The sequence below is a fragment of the Nymphalis io genome, chromosome 23 (assembly GCF_905147045.1).
Source record: "Nymphalis io chromosome 23, ilAglIoxx1.1, whole genome shotgun sequence".
In the NCBI taxonomy this organism is placed as follows: Eukaryota; Metazoa; Arthropoda; class Insecta; order Lepidoptera; family Nymphalidae; genus Nymphalis; species Nymphalis io.
The window spans coordinates 5819508-5835882 of record NC_065910.1 but is presented as its reverse complement, the minus strand read 5'-3'; the positions used below and the strand labels follow the sequence as shown (position 1 = coordinate 5835882).

The following is a 16375-nucleotide window of genomic DNA, read 5'->3' as shown; positions in this document are numbered from 1 at the left end:
AGAGCAAAATAAAATAGTTAAATACGTACGATGAAAGCTTGTTTAGTGGACATAAAAATATAATTATGAGTTATAATAATGAATATAGGATTCTTAAACATACAAACGTATAATAAAGAATGATATATATCTTTAATAAACATACCTATTATTTGTAATTATAGTTTCTATGGCATCCTTAAGCTTATTTTCTGTAAGTGTTTCTATACTGAGCTTCATACCTATATTATGTTTAACATAGTGTTCGGAGTTGAACCATTGGTCTCCAAGCATTGGTATGCCAATAAGAGGTACTCCAGCTGTTATAGCTTCATCTGTCGATTGTAAGCCTCCTTGGGTTATGAATAACTTAACTTTATGATGTTCTGAAAATATCAACAGTTATATTTCAAAAGTTATCATGACTTTATGTTAATAAAATATTATTTGCAATAAACGACTTACTGAGTAAATCGGACTGTGGGAACCATTTAGATATTCTGACGTTCCTTGAACGTCCTGGAAGTTCATCTTTGTCCCATTTCCATAAAATATCGTAAGGCAACTCGGAAAATACATTTGTAAATATTTGCATCTTCTCTTTCGGTAACAATGAGGGTTTGACGTTTGTACCGAAGCTCATGTATATTACACCATTCTTGGAAGAGTCGAGATAAGATTTGAGGTCCTGCAAAAAGTAAATAATATGATTAAGTACACAACTTGAAATATGAAGTAAAGAATTGAAAATAATATAAATACGTTGTTTGCTCATTTGTTGTTATTGATAATTTTACTTAACTTTAAAAAAAAAAACACGGTGACATAACTGTTACAAAAATATGAATAAAATTACGCTAATTAAATTTTTTAGTTATACCTGTGGTAATTCTTTAGCAGGATTTTGATGTAAGCCTCCTAAATAAACGATATTAGGCGGTACAGGACGGTTGAAATCCCAAATCGGATGTACGTTTAAAAACAACATATGTACATTTTTTCTTAATTCTGCAATACTGGGAATGTTCGAACCAAATATTTTTTGCAGCATTTTATCTTCTACACTTACTAGCTCTGCAAATATATATTTTCCCCTAAACTGTGTATATAACTCTTGAATTTTATCCCACACTGTTAAATTATTCAGCCGTTGTCGGATTGCTATAGGATATATGAGCGGATTGGTTGCAGCTCCTGACTCATCAAAGGTTTCGTAAAGAGCACCAAGTGAACTTATCTCTATAACTGGTACTTTATATAAATAAGAAAATCCTATAGCTGGTCTGACGCAAGATTCTATAAAAAGTAAATCAAATTTATTATTTTTGTCATTTATAAGTTTCTGGACATCAGTCGTTTTCATTTGCTCTTCAAAAACTCCTGCTAATAATTCAAAAATAAACTTGATTTGAGTTTGAGCATTTTCTTCTTTTCCTTTATCCGCTTGTAAGAATTTTGTCCACATGTTATAAGATATATCGTGAACGTCTATTTCTGTTAAGTTTTGAGGACTTTGTCCTTTTGGGAAAGCTGGATCGGTTGTTATCACTGTCACATCATGTCCACGTCTTGCCAATTCTTGTACTAGTGGACGAAACACTACTTGATGGCTGATAGACGGAGTTGGAAATACTGCCAATATTTTCGCGCACTCACTTTTGATTATAACAGAAACAAATAAAATTGCTATAATGTTTGACATATTTGATTTATTTCTGTGAACTGATAGATAAAATTGCTTTATGGCTTTATAAAGGTTGCTTGTTCATTTATTATACTAATATTATAAAGAGGTAAGAATTGTTTGTTTGTTGGATAGTATGTTGTAGTTTAAGAAACAGGTTAATATGCCGAAAAACGTAGTTTCTGGATATTTTTCACAAAAAATAATGATAGCATATATCATTTACAGATGACTAACTCTAACCATTTTTATGGTTAAAAAAATGGTAAAAATTAACAACAAATATAGTTTAATTTAAATTCCACAATATTTGAGTATAGTCGTATAGTCACATAAATCACAAAGTATTAGTCAATAAATAACATATTAATTTTATACGTTTTACTTGTATAAATATTGCCAATAACAGCTTGTAATTTGAATTTGTTATTGAAATAATACGAACCATCTAAATAAACGCTTGAAAAAGAAGTAGGGAAAAGTAGCTAGTATGCAATGTAAGCAACGACATGAGACAATTACGACGACAAATTATCTTCAATGATTGACAGAAATGATGGAGGTTGGAGGAGGAAATGATATAACCTCGCTTGGTCATTATAAGAATAGTAATAATATACAATTCATACATATATATTTTATTATCTATGTATACCGAGTTACATGGTGATCAGTTAAGCTGTATGGAATGACATACTATGTAGTAAATTATATGAAAACCTTATATACCTTATAACCTTCTTAATACATATATATATATATATATATATATATATATATATATATATATATATATATATATATATATATATCAGAAGGTTTTCATATTTCTCAAATTATATAACATATATATCTCGAAGCGTTTTAATCTCATTGATAAATATTTATATTATTTGTAGATAACACGTGACCTTATGAGTGCACGTTTTATATTTTAACGCCAGTCATATTATTATATTCATTAATTTTAATTTGCAATTATGATCCCGTCTGGGTAGATATCGCCCTTATCATATATTCTGCCACGAAACAACAAAACTTAAAACTATTGTTGTGTTTCAGTTTTACGGTTGAGTAAGTGTAACTACAGGTACAAGGGATATAACATCTTAGTTGGTTGTGCATAGGCGATGCAAGGGATGATGAATATGTATTATAGTGACAATGTTTAGGGGTGGTGCTGACCACTTACTATTAGGCGGCTCATTCGCCAGTCTGTTTTTCTATTAAAATTTAAAAAAAAGCAAATATTTATTTATATTTGACATGCCTGATCTGCATCTGCATATATATATAACGGCTGTATAACGGTTTTATAAGATCCGCTGAGTTTCTTTCACCGGTTCTTCTTAATGTTTATTTCCGAACCGGTGATAGATATATAACAGTCAATTACGTAAGTGTAACGCTTCTTTATTGAATAAAGGTTTTTGACTTTTTGAATTTTAGAAACGAACAATAAATAGTAACGACTGCTCATTATGGATTTCATGTATGTATCTATTCGATAACTTTGTCCTTCGAGGACTTTGTCCTTTTGGGAAATATGGATCGGTTGTTATCACTGTCACATCATGTCCACGTCTTGCCAATTCTTGGACTAGTGCACGAAACACAACTTGATGGCTAATAGACGGAGTTGGAAATACTGCTAATATATTCGCGCACTCACATTTTACAATAAAATAAATTAATAAAACCGTCAGCACGTTTGACATATGTGATAATCTGCTGTGAAATAATTGATAAAATAATGTTATGATCGTATAAATGTTACTAGTATATATTATTTATATAGCAGTTGTAAGAACGCGTGAATCTTAACCGATGATCGTGGGTTCAAACCCGGGCAAGCACCCTTGAATTTTCATGTGCTTAATTTGTGATTATAATTCATCTCGTGCTTGACTATGAAGGAAAACATTGTGAGGAAACCTGTATATGTCGAATTTCAATGAAATTCTGTCACATATGTATTCCACCAACAAGCATTGGAGCAGTGGTAGAATAAGCTCCAAACCTTTTCCTCAAAAAGGGAGAAGAGGCCTTAGCCCAGCAGGGACATTCACAGACTGTTACTACAATATGTTATTTATTTGCAATATATTTAGTGACACGCGATTATTACGATGATTATTTATATAACTACAATGATTTGCAAAAATTATGACTGTGTCGTATGAATATATATATATATATATATATATATATATATATATATATATATATATTTATATACGCGCTGACATACCGCTTGCTACCGCGTGCGTTTTACACGTGTCTTATGGATTGCGGTGTACAGCCCTTTTTGTTTATTATATGTCAACAAAACAAGTTCGGAGCAATCTTTAATATAGTATACAATATTCTTTAGTATAGTACCTAGCAAGATTAAGGAAGCGGCATCCAGTTGTGGTATTTTGACCACGAGAATTTCTGACCTAACCATAAGATTGTTTAAAAAAAATGTAAAGTTATAATAAAAGTTATAATTGGACGCTCATACTTTATAAGGAAAAGAATAAAGAGCGTGCTTTAGTCATTGCAAAAGTAATTAATTTAAATTGATATTTTACTCAGTCATAAAGGTTACTGCTCCAATGCGGGTTGGTGGAATACACATGTGGCAGAATTTCAGTGAAATTAGACACATGCAGTTTTTCTCATGATGTTTTCCTTTACCGTACGAGCACGAGATGAATTATAATCACAAATTAAGCACATGAAAATTCAGTGGTGCTTGCTAAGGTTTGAACCCACGACCAACGGTTATGATTCAAGCGTTCTTACCACTGGGCCATTTTCAAATAATGTATTCATTTAGAATAAATTTGATTATCATACAAAAGGTTATAAAAGTCAAAAGATAAAGGTTAAAAGATAGACATATATCGACGCACGGGCAAGTGTCCGACATATACTAACTTAAGCTGAACCTTGTTTAATAATGATTGTTCATATTGATCTAAGTTCAACTACATTATTACATACATTGGAAGATCAGTTATTTTATACCAATTTTATCAAATAAATGTTAGACGTGATTCTTTAAATTGACATAACTTTATTATTTATAAACCGATTGAAACATAACAAACATTTAATTTTAAGTGAAGTTAGCCACAATATATTACTGAAATCCACACTCAAATCCGTTTAGCTGTTTTTAAGATTAGCGTGCACAAACGCTCAGACAAACATATAAACAGACAAAAATTCTAACAATCATTGTTTTGGGTTCTATTGTGTCGATAAAGATCCCCGGAAATAGTTTTACTCATATATCTTCCATGTACATACAGCGATCAGTTACAGATTTATTATATGTATATAGATTAATAAACGCAAGATCTTTAATAGATATCAACTCCATCTAATCTTTTTTCGATACGATCATTACGGGTCAAACGTACCAGGCAGAAAATAGGAAGACGACGGTAAATAACTTTTCGGCAAGGAAATGACGCAAGTATATCAGGGTAATTAGTCAGAATACTCTGAGCATTGAGCATTGACTGCCTCGTTGATCTAGTGGCTTGATGTAAGGCCGCAGACGCGGAGGTCCTGGGTTCAACTCTCAGGTCGGGCCAATAAAAAGTTATTGGGTTTTTCTGTCAGAAAATTCCAGTAGCAGCCCGGAGTCTGGGAGTTGGAAGTGTGTACACTCAAGTGCCTCGGAAAGCACGTAAAGCCGTTGGTCTTGCGCCTGAACTCTTTCTGATCGTGTCGGATTGCCGTCCCATCAGATTATGAGAGTTAGAAAATAGAGAGTGAACCTGTGTTTGCGCACACACTTGTGCACTTGAAATATTATAATATCTCCTGCGTAGTTGGTTAACGAAGTTGAATAACTGTCTGGAGATTGGCGTCGTGGCCGAAATCGGACTGAAGGACATTATATTATTACTTTGAGCATAAATTTAATAACGTAAGCTTCATTTATGTATTTGGTATATCCACAAAGCAAACAAATTTGAATTCGAAATCGAATTTTTTTGTTACAACAAAATAAAAGTTCATGATAACGGTAAGTTCCTATTTAATTAATTTTAGTCTTAATTCGAATAAACTTTAATCTTAATACAATAAAATGCATTATAAATGTCAAAATTAACAATAAGCTTATAACAGCTCCAAAGCTCAATAGTATTAAATCCGTAGCATAGTATTCAGTCCAATGCATGTGAGCTGCCGGTGAATGTAGATGTGCGGCGCCGTTATGTCTTAAGACGTGTTCCGTCCACCACACAGCGCGTTCTAATGGTGGCAGTGGTTGATCTCGCATAATATTTCTTAAATTTACAACATTTTGACGAAAGCTAAAAATATAATTAACAACAAAATAACAATTATCATCATTAAAATTATTACAATTTAATTAAAATTTTAGACTTGAAGTCACAGGTTTTGGATTACATCATAACTAGTTATTATCACTTTTAATAATGTATATAAAATTTTAAAATGGTCAATTTTATAATACTGAATAAAATATATTTTTGATACACGTACCTATTATTTGAAATGATAGTTTCTATAGCGTTCTTTAGTTTTTCTTCTGTAAGTGTTTCAATACTAAGCTTGATTCCTATATTATGTTTGACATAAAGTTCGGCGTTAAACCATTGGTCTCCAAGCATTGGTACACCAATAAGAGGTACTCCAGCCGTTAGGGCTTCGTCTGTCGATTGTAAGCCTGCTTGAGTTATGAATAATTTAACTTTAGGATGTTCTGAAAATAACAATATTTTTAATATTTTTATTGTCATCGTGAGATTATAAAGAATATAAGGTTGAACTCACTCAGTAAATCGGACTGCGGGAACCATTTAGAAATTCTTACGTTCTTAGAACGACCTGGAATTTCATCTTTATCCCATTTCCATAAAACTTCGTAAGGCAGCTCGGAAAATACATTTGTAAATATTTGCACTTTCTCTTTCGGTAATAATGAAGGTTTAACGTTTGTACCGAAGCTCATGTATATTACACCATTCTTGGAAGAGTCGAGATAAGATTGGAGGTCCTACAGAAAAAAAAATTACTGATTGAATACCTATGATAAACACGCTGTTCGCTCATTTGTTGTTATTCTGTAAGTTATTTATGATATAACTATAAATATGACATTAAGTTTATTAGTTATACCTGTGGTAATTCCTTAACAGGATTTTGGTGTAAGCCTCCTAAATAGACGATATTTGGCGGTACAGGACGGTTGAAATCCCATATTGGATGTACGTTTAAAAATATCATATGGACATTTTTTTTTAGTTCCGTAACACTGGGAATATTCGAACCAAATATTTTCTGTAGCATTTTGTCTTCTGAACTTATTAGCTCTGTATATATATGTTTTGCTTTAAATTCTGTATATAATTCTTGAATTTTATCCCATAACGTTAAATTATTTAGCCGTTGACGGATTGCTATAGGATATAAAAGAGGATTGGTTGCAGCTCCTGAATCGTCAAAACTTCCGAACGTAGCACCGAGTGAACTTATTTCTATAACTGGTACTTTGTATAAGTAAGAAAAACCGAGAGCTGGTCTTACCCATGACTCTATAAAAAGTAAATCGAATTTCTTATTTTTATCATTAATAAGTTTCTGGACATCAGCAGTTTTCATTTGCTCTCCAAACACAGCTTGCATTAATTCAAAAACAAATTTTATTTGGGCGCAAAAACTGTCTTCGTTTCCTTTTTCCGTTTGTAAGAAATTTGTCCACATATTATAGGATATATCATGAACATCTATTTCAGTTATGTTTTGAGGACTTTGTCCTTTTGGGAAAGCTGGATCGGTTGTTACCACTGTCACATCATGTCCACGTCTCGCCAATTCTTGCACTATAGGACGAAACACTACTTGATGGCTGATAGACGGAGTTGGAAAAACTGCTAATATATTCGCGCACTCACATTTTACAGTAAAATAAATTAATAAAACCGTCAGCACGTTTGACATATTTGATTTATTTCTGTAAACTAGTAGACGAAATAACCTTGCACTTATATTATAAACTTTTTACGCTCATTGATAAGAAACACACTCGCTTATATAAGACTTTAATAAATATTATCTTGAGTGTTTTATAGAAAAGATGTTCAAATAACCTTGCTTTGTCATGTTGAGATTGATAAAAATACTATTAAGGATATATATTAAAGTAAATAATTTCTGCAAATCAAAATAAGGTGTATCATTTCCTTATAAGTCAACAATAGTTATTAAATTACTATCAAGCAATGACAAAGCTAAACTTAACTTAACTTAACCAGTTTGTTAGAATTGAAATTATTTACGTCTTTTATTATTGAAAGGCCGGCAACACACCTGAAAGCCCTCGGGTTTTTGTAGATATCCATGGGCGTTGGTAGTCATTTTCCATCGGGTGAGCCTCCTGCTCGATTGCCCCCTCTTACATAAAAAAGGAGAAAGCTTATATTTTTTTCACCTCGGTTCTATAATGCTGTTTGGTGGATATTTTGATACAAACATTAAACAAATTTAAGCATAATGGTCTTTTTCCCTGGTTTATACTCGCAATGCGGTTCGTATCGGCTCTCAAAATATTTAAATGCTTATGGAATAACATTCTTAAGTAAAATACGTCAAGAATTTAAAATTTCTGTGTGAGAATCTTTACTGCCAGGAAGTCATAAGGAAATTACTGTATAGAACTTCCTTGCGTAAATATAGAGGGTTGTTTTTGCAATATTTTTGCCGTTCCATAAATAAATATGAATTTATTTTTATTGTTTATTATGAATTTATGTAGGAATTATATTTTATTGCAAAGTTAGTACAAAATTTTAACAGGCAAGTTAAAAAAAGAAGGCTAGACCTGGACATTGTTTCTGGTGGTAGGGCTTTGTGCAAGCTCGTCTGGGTAGGTACCACCCACTCATCAGATATTCTACCGCAAAACAGCAATACTTGATATTGTTGTGTTCCGGTTTGAAGGGTGAGTGAGCCAGTGTACTTACAGGCACAAGGGACATAAAATCTTAGTTCCCAAGGTTGGTGGCGTATTGGATATGTAAGCGATGGTTGACATTTCTTACAATGCCAATGTCTAAGAGCGTTGGTGACCACTTACCATCAGGTGACCCATATGCTCGTCCGCCTTCCTATTCTATAAAAAAAAACATAACCCACACTAAATACGGAATAAATTGGCGTGCTTTGGTTGTAACAAGAACACGTGGTTCTTTGGCCTTATAAGACGCTGACCACAGCCAAAAAGAGTATTAATTTAATTTAAAAGTTAAAATTTTTTACAACTAGTCAATTAGTAAAAGTGAAAATAGTTAAATATTTATAACAATCTCTATGTGAAGCTTGACTTGCTGTCTTATAAACGAATCCTTACAGCAACAACGCAATTGCTTAGTTTTATTATTTTTTATTAATTGCAGTGGAGTACCGGCTTAGAATATTACACCTCCAATCTCATCCCATGGGTGTCGTAAGAGGCGACTGAGGGACGGGGAAAAGGGGGGATGGGCAGCAGCGTCCCCCCCCATAAACATCTCACCCCCCTACTGCGCTCGCCAACACGCCTGCCCAGCGCGGCGAGTATGGGCAAACCCCCCCCCCCCCCCTTAATGGCAGATGCGCCCAAAAAAAGACCCCCAGTTACCGGCAAGCCCGCTAGGCCCGACCAAGGTAGCGGTTGCGGTATCGGCAGGGCAGGGGGTGCTAAGAATCACCGGTTCACGGCAGGCTACCGTATAAAACGACTGCACATGGCAACGTACAATGGACATTCGATGAGGCTGGACCATCACCTCGCCGAATTAGAAGTAGAGTTAAGTCATATAAACTGGCATATACTGGGGTTATCTCAAGTCCAAAGACAGGGGGAGGACACGATAACTCTAGAGTCCGGTAACTTACTCTACTTCCGCGAAGGTGATAACCTCTCCCAGGGTGGTGTCGGTTTTCTAGTCAAAAAGGATCTCATTAGCAGCATTGTGGAAATCAGTAGTGTGTCGAACCGGGTAGCATACCTTGTCCTAAAACTTTCCGACAGGTACTCCCTGAAGGTCGTTCAGGTATATGCGCCAGCTTCGACATACTCTGATGATGTGGTCGAAGCGATGTACGAGGACATCGCAAAGGCCCTCAACGACACCTCGAAGGCCCACTACAATGTTGTTATGGGAGACTTTAATGCTAAAGTGGGAGTACAAGATAGCGGTGAATCGAAAGTCGGACCTTACGGCTTGGGCTGCAGAAATCACAGGGGGTAAATGCTGGTAAACTTTCTCGAAGCGCAGGGGCTTTTTTTGATGAATTCTTTCTTTCAAAAGAAGCCTCAGAGGAGGTGGACCTGGCGAAGCCCCGATAACGTGATAAGGAACGAGATAGACTTTATCATTTCGAATAAAAGGCACATATTTAGAGATGTTTCAGTGATCAACAGGTTAATACCGGAAGTGATCACCGCTTGGTTCGAGGCACTCTAAATATCAACTTAAAAGCCGAAAGATCGAGAATGATGAGGTCTACTCTCCGACCTACCATGCTCCAAGCTGCTCAAGGCTCCGAAAAGTTCCAAATGGAACTTCAAAATCAATTCACCGCGTTGGAAACCATAAGCAGCATTGATAAGAGAACCGACACGCCAATATACTGCAATATGCAATATACTGGTCAAAATACTGCAAAACACATCCCGCAAGTGTTTTCCGTCACAGAGAAGAGACAACGCACCAAAACTCTCTGCTGAGACACTCGAGCTCATGAGAAAACGACGAGAACTACCATCGTTTTTGTCAGATAAGGCCTTAAATCGAATAATAAAAACGCTGACGCGACGCGATCTCCGACGCTCCAATACCCGTGCCATCAAGGCTGCGATTGAGCAAAATCGGGGATCGAAAGTGTTCGCTCGCAAGTTTGGAAGGCCGCGTCTGACAAAACTTAAAACTGAAAATGTCGTTACCTCTAGGTCTGAGATTGTCGGAGAAGTAGAGAGGTTTTATGGGCAGTTGTTCTCTTCAAGATCGGACAAACCCATGGGAATCAGTATTGATGACCAGCGCGTCCCTCTTATGCGCCATTACTCCGAGGAGCTCCCGGTCATTGACCAAGGCGAGATCAGGGCGGCTCTAGAACAGCTTAAAAACAACAAAGCTCCGGGAGATGACGGAATCACAACAGAGTTGCTTAAGGCAGGCGGGACTCCGGTCCTGTAAGAGCTAGCAAGCCAATTTAATTCCGTCATCCAACATGGCAAGACCCCGGAAACGTGGAGTGGGAGTGAGGTGGTACTGTTTTTCAAGAAAGGTGATAAAACCCTCTTGAAAAACTACAGACCAATCTCCCTCCTGAGTCACGTGTATAAGCTGTTCTCAAGAGTCGTCACGAACCGTCTCGCCAGACTACTTGACGAGTTCCAGCCCCCAGAGCAAGCCGGCTTTCGATCAGGCTACAGCACGGTGGACCACATCCATACTGTTCGGCAGATTGTGCAGAAGACCGAAGAGTACAATCAGCCGCTGTGTATGGCATTTGTGGACTACGAGAAAGCTTTCGACTCCATCGAAACCTGGGCAGTGCTCGACTCATTGCAGAGATGTCATATCTATTGGAGATATATCGAGGTACTGAGATGTCTGTACAACGCCGCCACAATGACTGTCCACATCCAAGACTGTAAGACGAAGGCGATCCAACTGCGCAGAGGGGTGAGACAGGGGGATGTAATATCCCCGAAACTGTTCACCAACGCGTTGGAAGACGTTTTCAAGACGCTGGATTGGACTAGGTATGGAGTCAATGTAAACGGCGAATACGTCTCACACCTTCGATTTGCCGACGATATCGTCATCATAGCAGAGTCGCTGGAACAACTCACCGAAATGCTGCGTAGCCTAGGCGAGTCTTCCCGGTGTGTCGGTCTCGGTATAAACTTGGACAAGACCAAGGTCATGTTCAATAGGCATGTCGTGCCGGGACCGATATACGTCGAGGGGAAACCTCTCGAAGATGTTAGTGAATATACTTACCTAGGACAGATAATACAAGTCGGTAGGAACAACTTCGAGAAGGAAGCCGATCGAAGAATTCGCTTGGGATGGGCAGCATTTGGCAACCCTCGTCAAGTCCTCAAGTCGTCTATACCGCAATGTTTGAAGACGAAAGTCCTCAACCAATGCGTCTTACCTGCCATGACATACGGTGCCGAAACGTGGACACTAACTGCGGGACTAGTCCACAAATTCAAAGTCGCTCAGCGTGCTATGGAGCGAGCTATGCTCGGAGTATCTTTGAAGGATAAGATCAGAAATGAGATTATCCGGAAAAGAACCGGAGTCACCGACATAGCTTGCAAAATTAGCAGGCTGAAGTGGCAGTGGGCTGGTCACGTATGTCGTAGGACCGATGGCCGTTGGAGCAGACGAGTCCTAGAGTGGAGACCGCGAATCGGCAAGCGCAGCGTAGGGCGCCCTCCAGCCAGGTGGACCGACGACCTTAAGAAGGTGGCGGGCACCAACTGGATGCGGAAGGCGGAGGACAGGGAGCTTTGGCGCACCTTGGGAGAGGCCTATGTTCAGCAGTGGACAACGATTGATTATTTTTTATTTAAAATAGATAAACTGACTGGCAAATAATCGTAATTTGCACCGCATTGGAAATTATTGGAAGACAAGAAAAAGACGCGGTTTCATCACTGGAATTATGAAATTATGTTTCTATCAAAAAATAAACTTAACTAATTCACTATTATATATTTTAATTTGAATAAATTACTATTTATTAATTTAAATCGTTACTTAAAACTTTTGAATTAAATAACAATAAAAATAAAATTAAATATAAAAATTAAAGTTGTACAAAGAAGGACTGCGCTTTTTGGTGACAAAAAATAATAATAATATAATTGGTAAAAATCTAAATTTTAAAAAGCGTTTTGAGTTAAACAATTTTCACAAAACACTTCGTTCCTGACAAGAGCCCTCGACCGCACTTTTTTTTTTAAATTATAATAAGAAGGTAGACTAGCATGTGAGCCAACAGATGGTAAGCGGTCACTACCACCCATATACATTCTCACTATAAGAAATACTAACCATCCCTTACAACGCCAATACGCAACCAAACTTGGGAACTAAAATATTATCACCCTTGCCCATGTAGTTACACAGGCTTACTCTCCCTTCAAACCGTAACATAACAATATTAAGTAATGCTGATTAGCGGTTGCAAACAGATTGGCACAAAATATTACAACCAAATAAACATGGTACATACAAATATACTTTGCGCCGGTTACTGCGCGAACCCCGCTTCCGCCCCCCATCATTATTATTTTTCAAATAAAATAAAATATATTAAAATTACCAATATAATTTTCAACTGTTTCTAGGCAATTCAAAAAATAAAATGGGTAGGTAAATAATACAATAGTAAGCGTAGTATTATTTAGTTGGATAGGTAATAATATCATGACGCAAAAGTCATCAGATTTACGTGACAAATTTAATGCTACGCGGGCAAAGCCGTGGGCTGATATAGTACCAAAATAAAAGTTTATAATTTCGGTAAATCCATTTTAATTCTTTTGGTCTTAATACGAATATACTTTAATCTTGATACAATGAAATATATTATAAACGTTAATATTATATGTAAAGTGATAAAAGAACCAAAGAGTAATATAACTAAATCCATAGCATAGTATTCAGTCCAATGCATGTGAGCTGCCGGTGAACGTAGATGTGCGGCGCCGTTATGTCTTAAGACGTGTTCCGTCCACCACACAGCGCGTTCTAATGGTGACAGTGGTTGATCTCGCATAATATTTCTTAGTTTAACTACATTTTGACGAAAGCTAAAAAATAATGAACAACAACATAACAATTATCATCATTAAAATTATTTCAATTTCATTAATGCATATTTTATATAATACATTTGTCAAGAGTTTTGAATTCCTCTAAAATTGTATATATATAACAAGTAAGGTAGATTAATATATAGATAATTTATCATAACTAGTTATAATCACTTTTAATTATCTGTGTTAGGTTTTAAAACTGAATGTAATATATCTTTAATATACATACCTATTATTTGAGATTATAGTTTCTATAGCCTTCTTTAGTGTTTCTTCTGTAAGTGTTTCAATACTAAGCTTGATACCAATATTATGTTTGACATAAAGTTCGGCGTTAAACCATTGGTCTCCAAGCATTGGTACACCAATAAGAGGTACTCCAGCCGTTAGGGCTTCGTCTGTAGATTGTAAGCCTGCTTGAGTTATGAATAACTTAACTTTAGGATGTTCTGAAAATAACAATATTTTTAATATTTTTATTGTCATCTTAAGATTATATTAAAGAATATAAAGTTGAACTCACTCAGTAAATCGGACTGTGGAAACCATTTAGAAATTCTTACGTTCTTAGAACGACCTGGAATTTCATCTTTATCCCATTTCCATAAAACGTCGTATGGCAGCTCGGAAAATACATTTGTAAATATTTGCACTTTCTCTTTCGGTAATAATGAAGGTTTAACGTTTGTACCGAAGCTCATGTATATTACACCATTCTTGGAAGAGTCGAGATAAGATTTGAGATCCTACAGAAAGAAAAATTACTGATTGAATACCTATGTATATATAGATGATAAACACGCTGTTGGCTCATTTGTTGTTATTCTATAAGTTATTTATGATATAACTATAAATATGACTAAGTTTATTAAAGTTATACCTGTGGTAATTCCTTAGCAGGATTTTCGTGTAAGCCTCCTAAATAGACGATATTAGGCGGTACAGGACGGTTGAAATCCCATATCGGATATACGTTTAAAAATAACATATGGACATTTTTTTTTAGTTCCGTAACACTGGGAATATCCGAACCAAATATTTTCTGTAGCATTTTGTCTTCTGAACTTATTAGCTCTATATATGTGTATTTTCCTTTTAATTCTGTATATAATTCTTGAATTTTATCCCACAATGTTAAATTATTCAGCCGTTGGCGGGTTGCTTGAGGATATAAAAGAGGATTGGATGCAGCTCCTGACTTATCAAAAGTTCCGAATATAGCACCAAATGAACTTATTTCTATAACTGGTACTTTATATAAATAAGAAAATCCTAGAGCTGGTCTTACGCATGACTCTATAAAAAGTATATCATATTTCTTATTCTTGTCATTAATAAGTTTCTGGACATCAGTAGTTTTCATTTGCTCTTCAAAAACTCTTGTTAATAATTCAAAAACAAATTTTAGTTGGGCGTGAAAACTATCTCCGTCTCCTTTATCTGTTTGTAAAAAATTTGTCCAAATATTATAGGATATATCATGAACATCTATTTCAGTTAAGTTTTGAGGACTTTGTCCTTTTGGGAAAGCTGGATCGGTTGTTATCACTGTCACATCATGTCCACGTCTCGCCAATTCTTGCACTATAGGACGAAACACTACCTGATGACTGATAGACGGAGTTGGAAAAACTGCTAATATATTCGCGCACTCACATTTTACAATGAAATAGATTAATAAAACCATCAGCACGTTTGACATATTTGATTTATTTCAGTTAACTAGTAGCTGAAATAACCTTGCACCTAGATTATAAACTTTTGATGCACATTGATAAGAAACGCACTCGCTTATATAAGACTGTTATACATATTATCTTGAGTGTTTTACGGAAAAGATGTTCGTAATAATTTTGCTTTGTCATTCTAAGATTGATAAAAATACCATTAAGTATTTATATTAAATTAATCATTTCTGCAAGTCAAAATAAGCTGTATCATTTCCATGTCTGTATTATCTAGAAAACTATATTAACTCGTTATCAGCACTTATAGGTCAACAATTATTATTAAATTACTATCAAGCAATGACAAAGCTAAATTTTAAAAAGTTTGTTAGAATTGAAATTATTTACGTCTTATTATTATTTAAAGTTATACATTAAAGTAATTAACTTTAAATGGGGAAGCTTTAGTTGCTGTAGAAGCAACAGATTTTTTTTATATCATCATAGATCCTAAGCTTCAACGGGGCTCTCATATTAACAAATTGACTCAGATCTGCAGCTTTCGCGGTAAAAAAAAATAGAATATTGACTGATGTAGACACGGCTCGCTTAGTGTATTTTAGTCATTTCTATAGTATAATGTCTTATGGCATTCTACTCTAGGGTAATGCAGCCGATATTAAGTTTTCAGTGAGTTGAATAGTTTTGTTTAACCTGAGTTTAATAGAATATAATTAAAAAAATATATGAGTACGCTTGCTCATATACAGTATTAACTATATCCAACGGCATGGATAGATGCCGGAGTATTTAAGCAACATAATCATATTATATCGTAGATCGGAAGATTTGTAAAAAAATATTCTTTAAGCCATTTAAGTCACTATAAAATATATTAAGTGAAACTACAGGGGTTTACAGTAAGTTCACTGATGATTATTAAAAGAGTAATCATCAATCTAAAAATAAAAAACCCCTTAACCTTACTTTTTTTCTAACCAGAATGACATTTCATGGTTCTTAATTTAAAATCACAGATTTCCTAAGTATCATTTATCCTTTCCTTATATATATATAAGCGGGAGCGAAGCCAGGGATAAAGGCTGAATAAAATCACAGACTTTGCCAAGGTTACTCAGTTTATACTCTCTTTTTAAAACAAATTATGTTACATTTAAATAAAAAACAAAT

At 35.2% G+C, this 16375-nt stretch overlaps 1 protein-coding gene across 12 annotated transcripts in view; it reads right to left on the bottom strand.

The window, feature by feature from the left end:
- Nucleotides 1-16375, bottom strand: part of LOC126777517 (UDP-glucosyltransferase 2-like) — a 35735-nt gene that overhangs the window by 3396 nt on the left and 15964 nt on the right. For 2 of the 12 annotated variants that reach the window (XR_007670063.1, XM_050500546.1), the window contains exons 2-4: nt 860-1701; nt 445-667; nt 146-365 (exon numbers count right to left, since the gene is read on the bottom strand). Coding sequence is in view for 11 of the 12 variants with exons in the window: in XM_050500546.1 (XP_050356503.1) it covers nt 146-365; nt 445-667; nt 860-1701 (1285 nt within the window). In the remaining variant the exon portion in view is untranslated. Of the gene's footprint in view, nt 1-145; nt 366-444; nt 668-859; nt 1702-3335; nt 3397-5685; nt 5983-6175; nt 6396-6466; nt 6690-6811; nt 7683-13195; nt 13512-13746; nt 13967-14040; nt 14264-14397; nt 15121-16375 lie in introns of those variants that run through there. The other 10 variants (XM_050500547.1, XM_050500558.1, XM_050500556.1 and 7 more) reach the window with 10 other exon arrangements.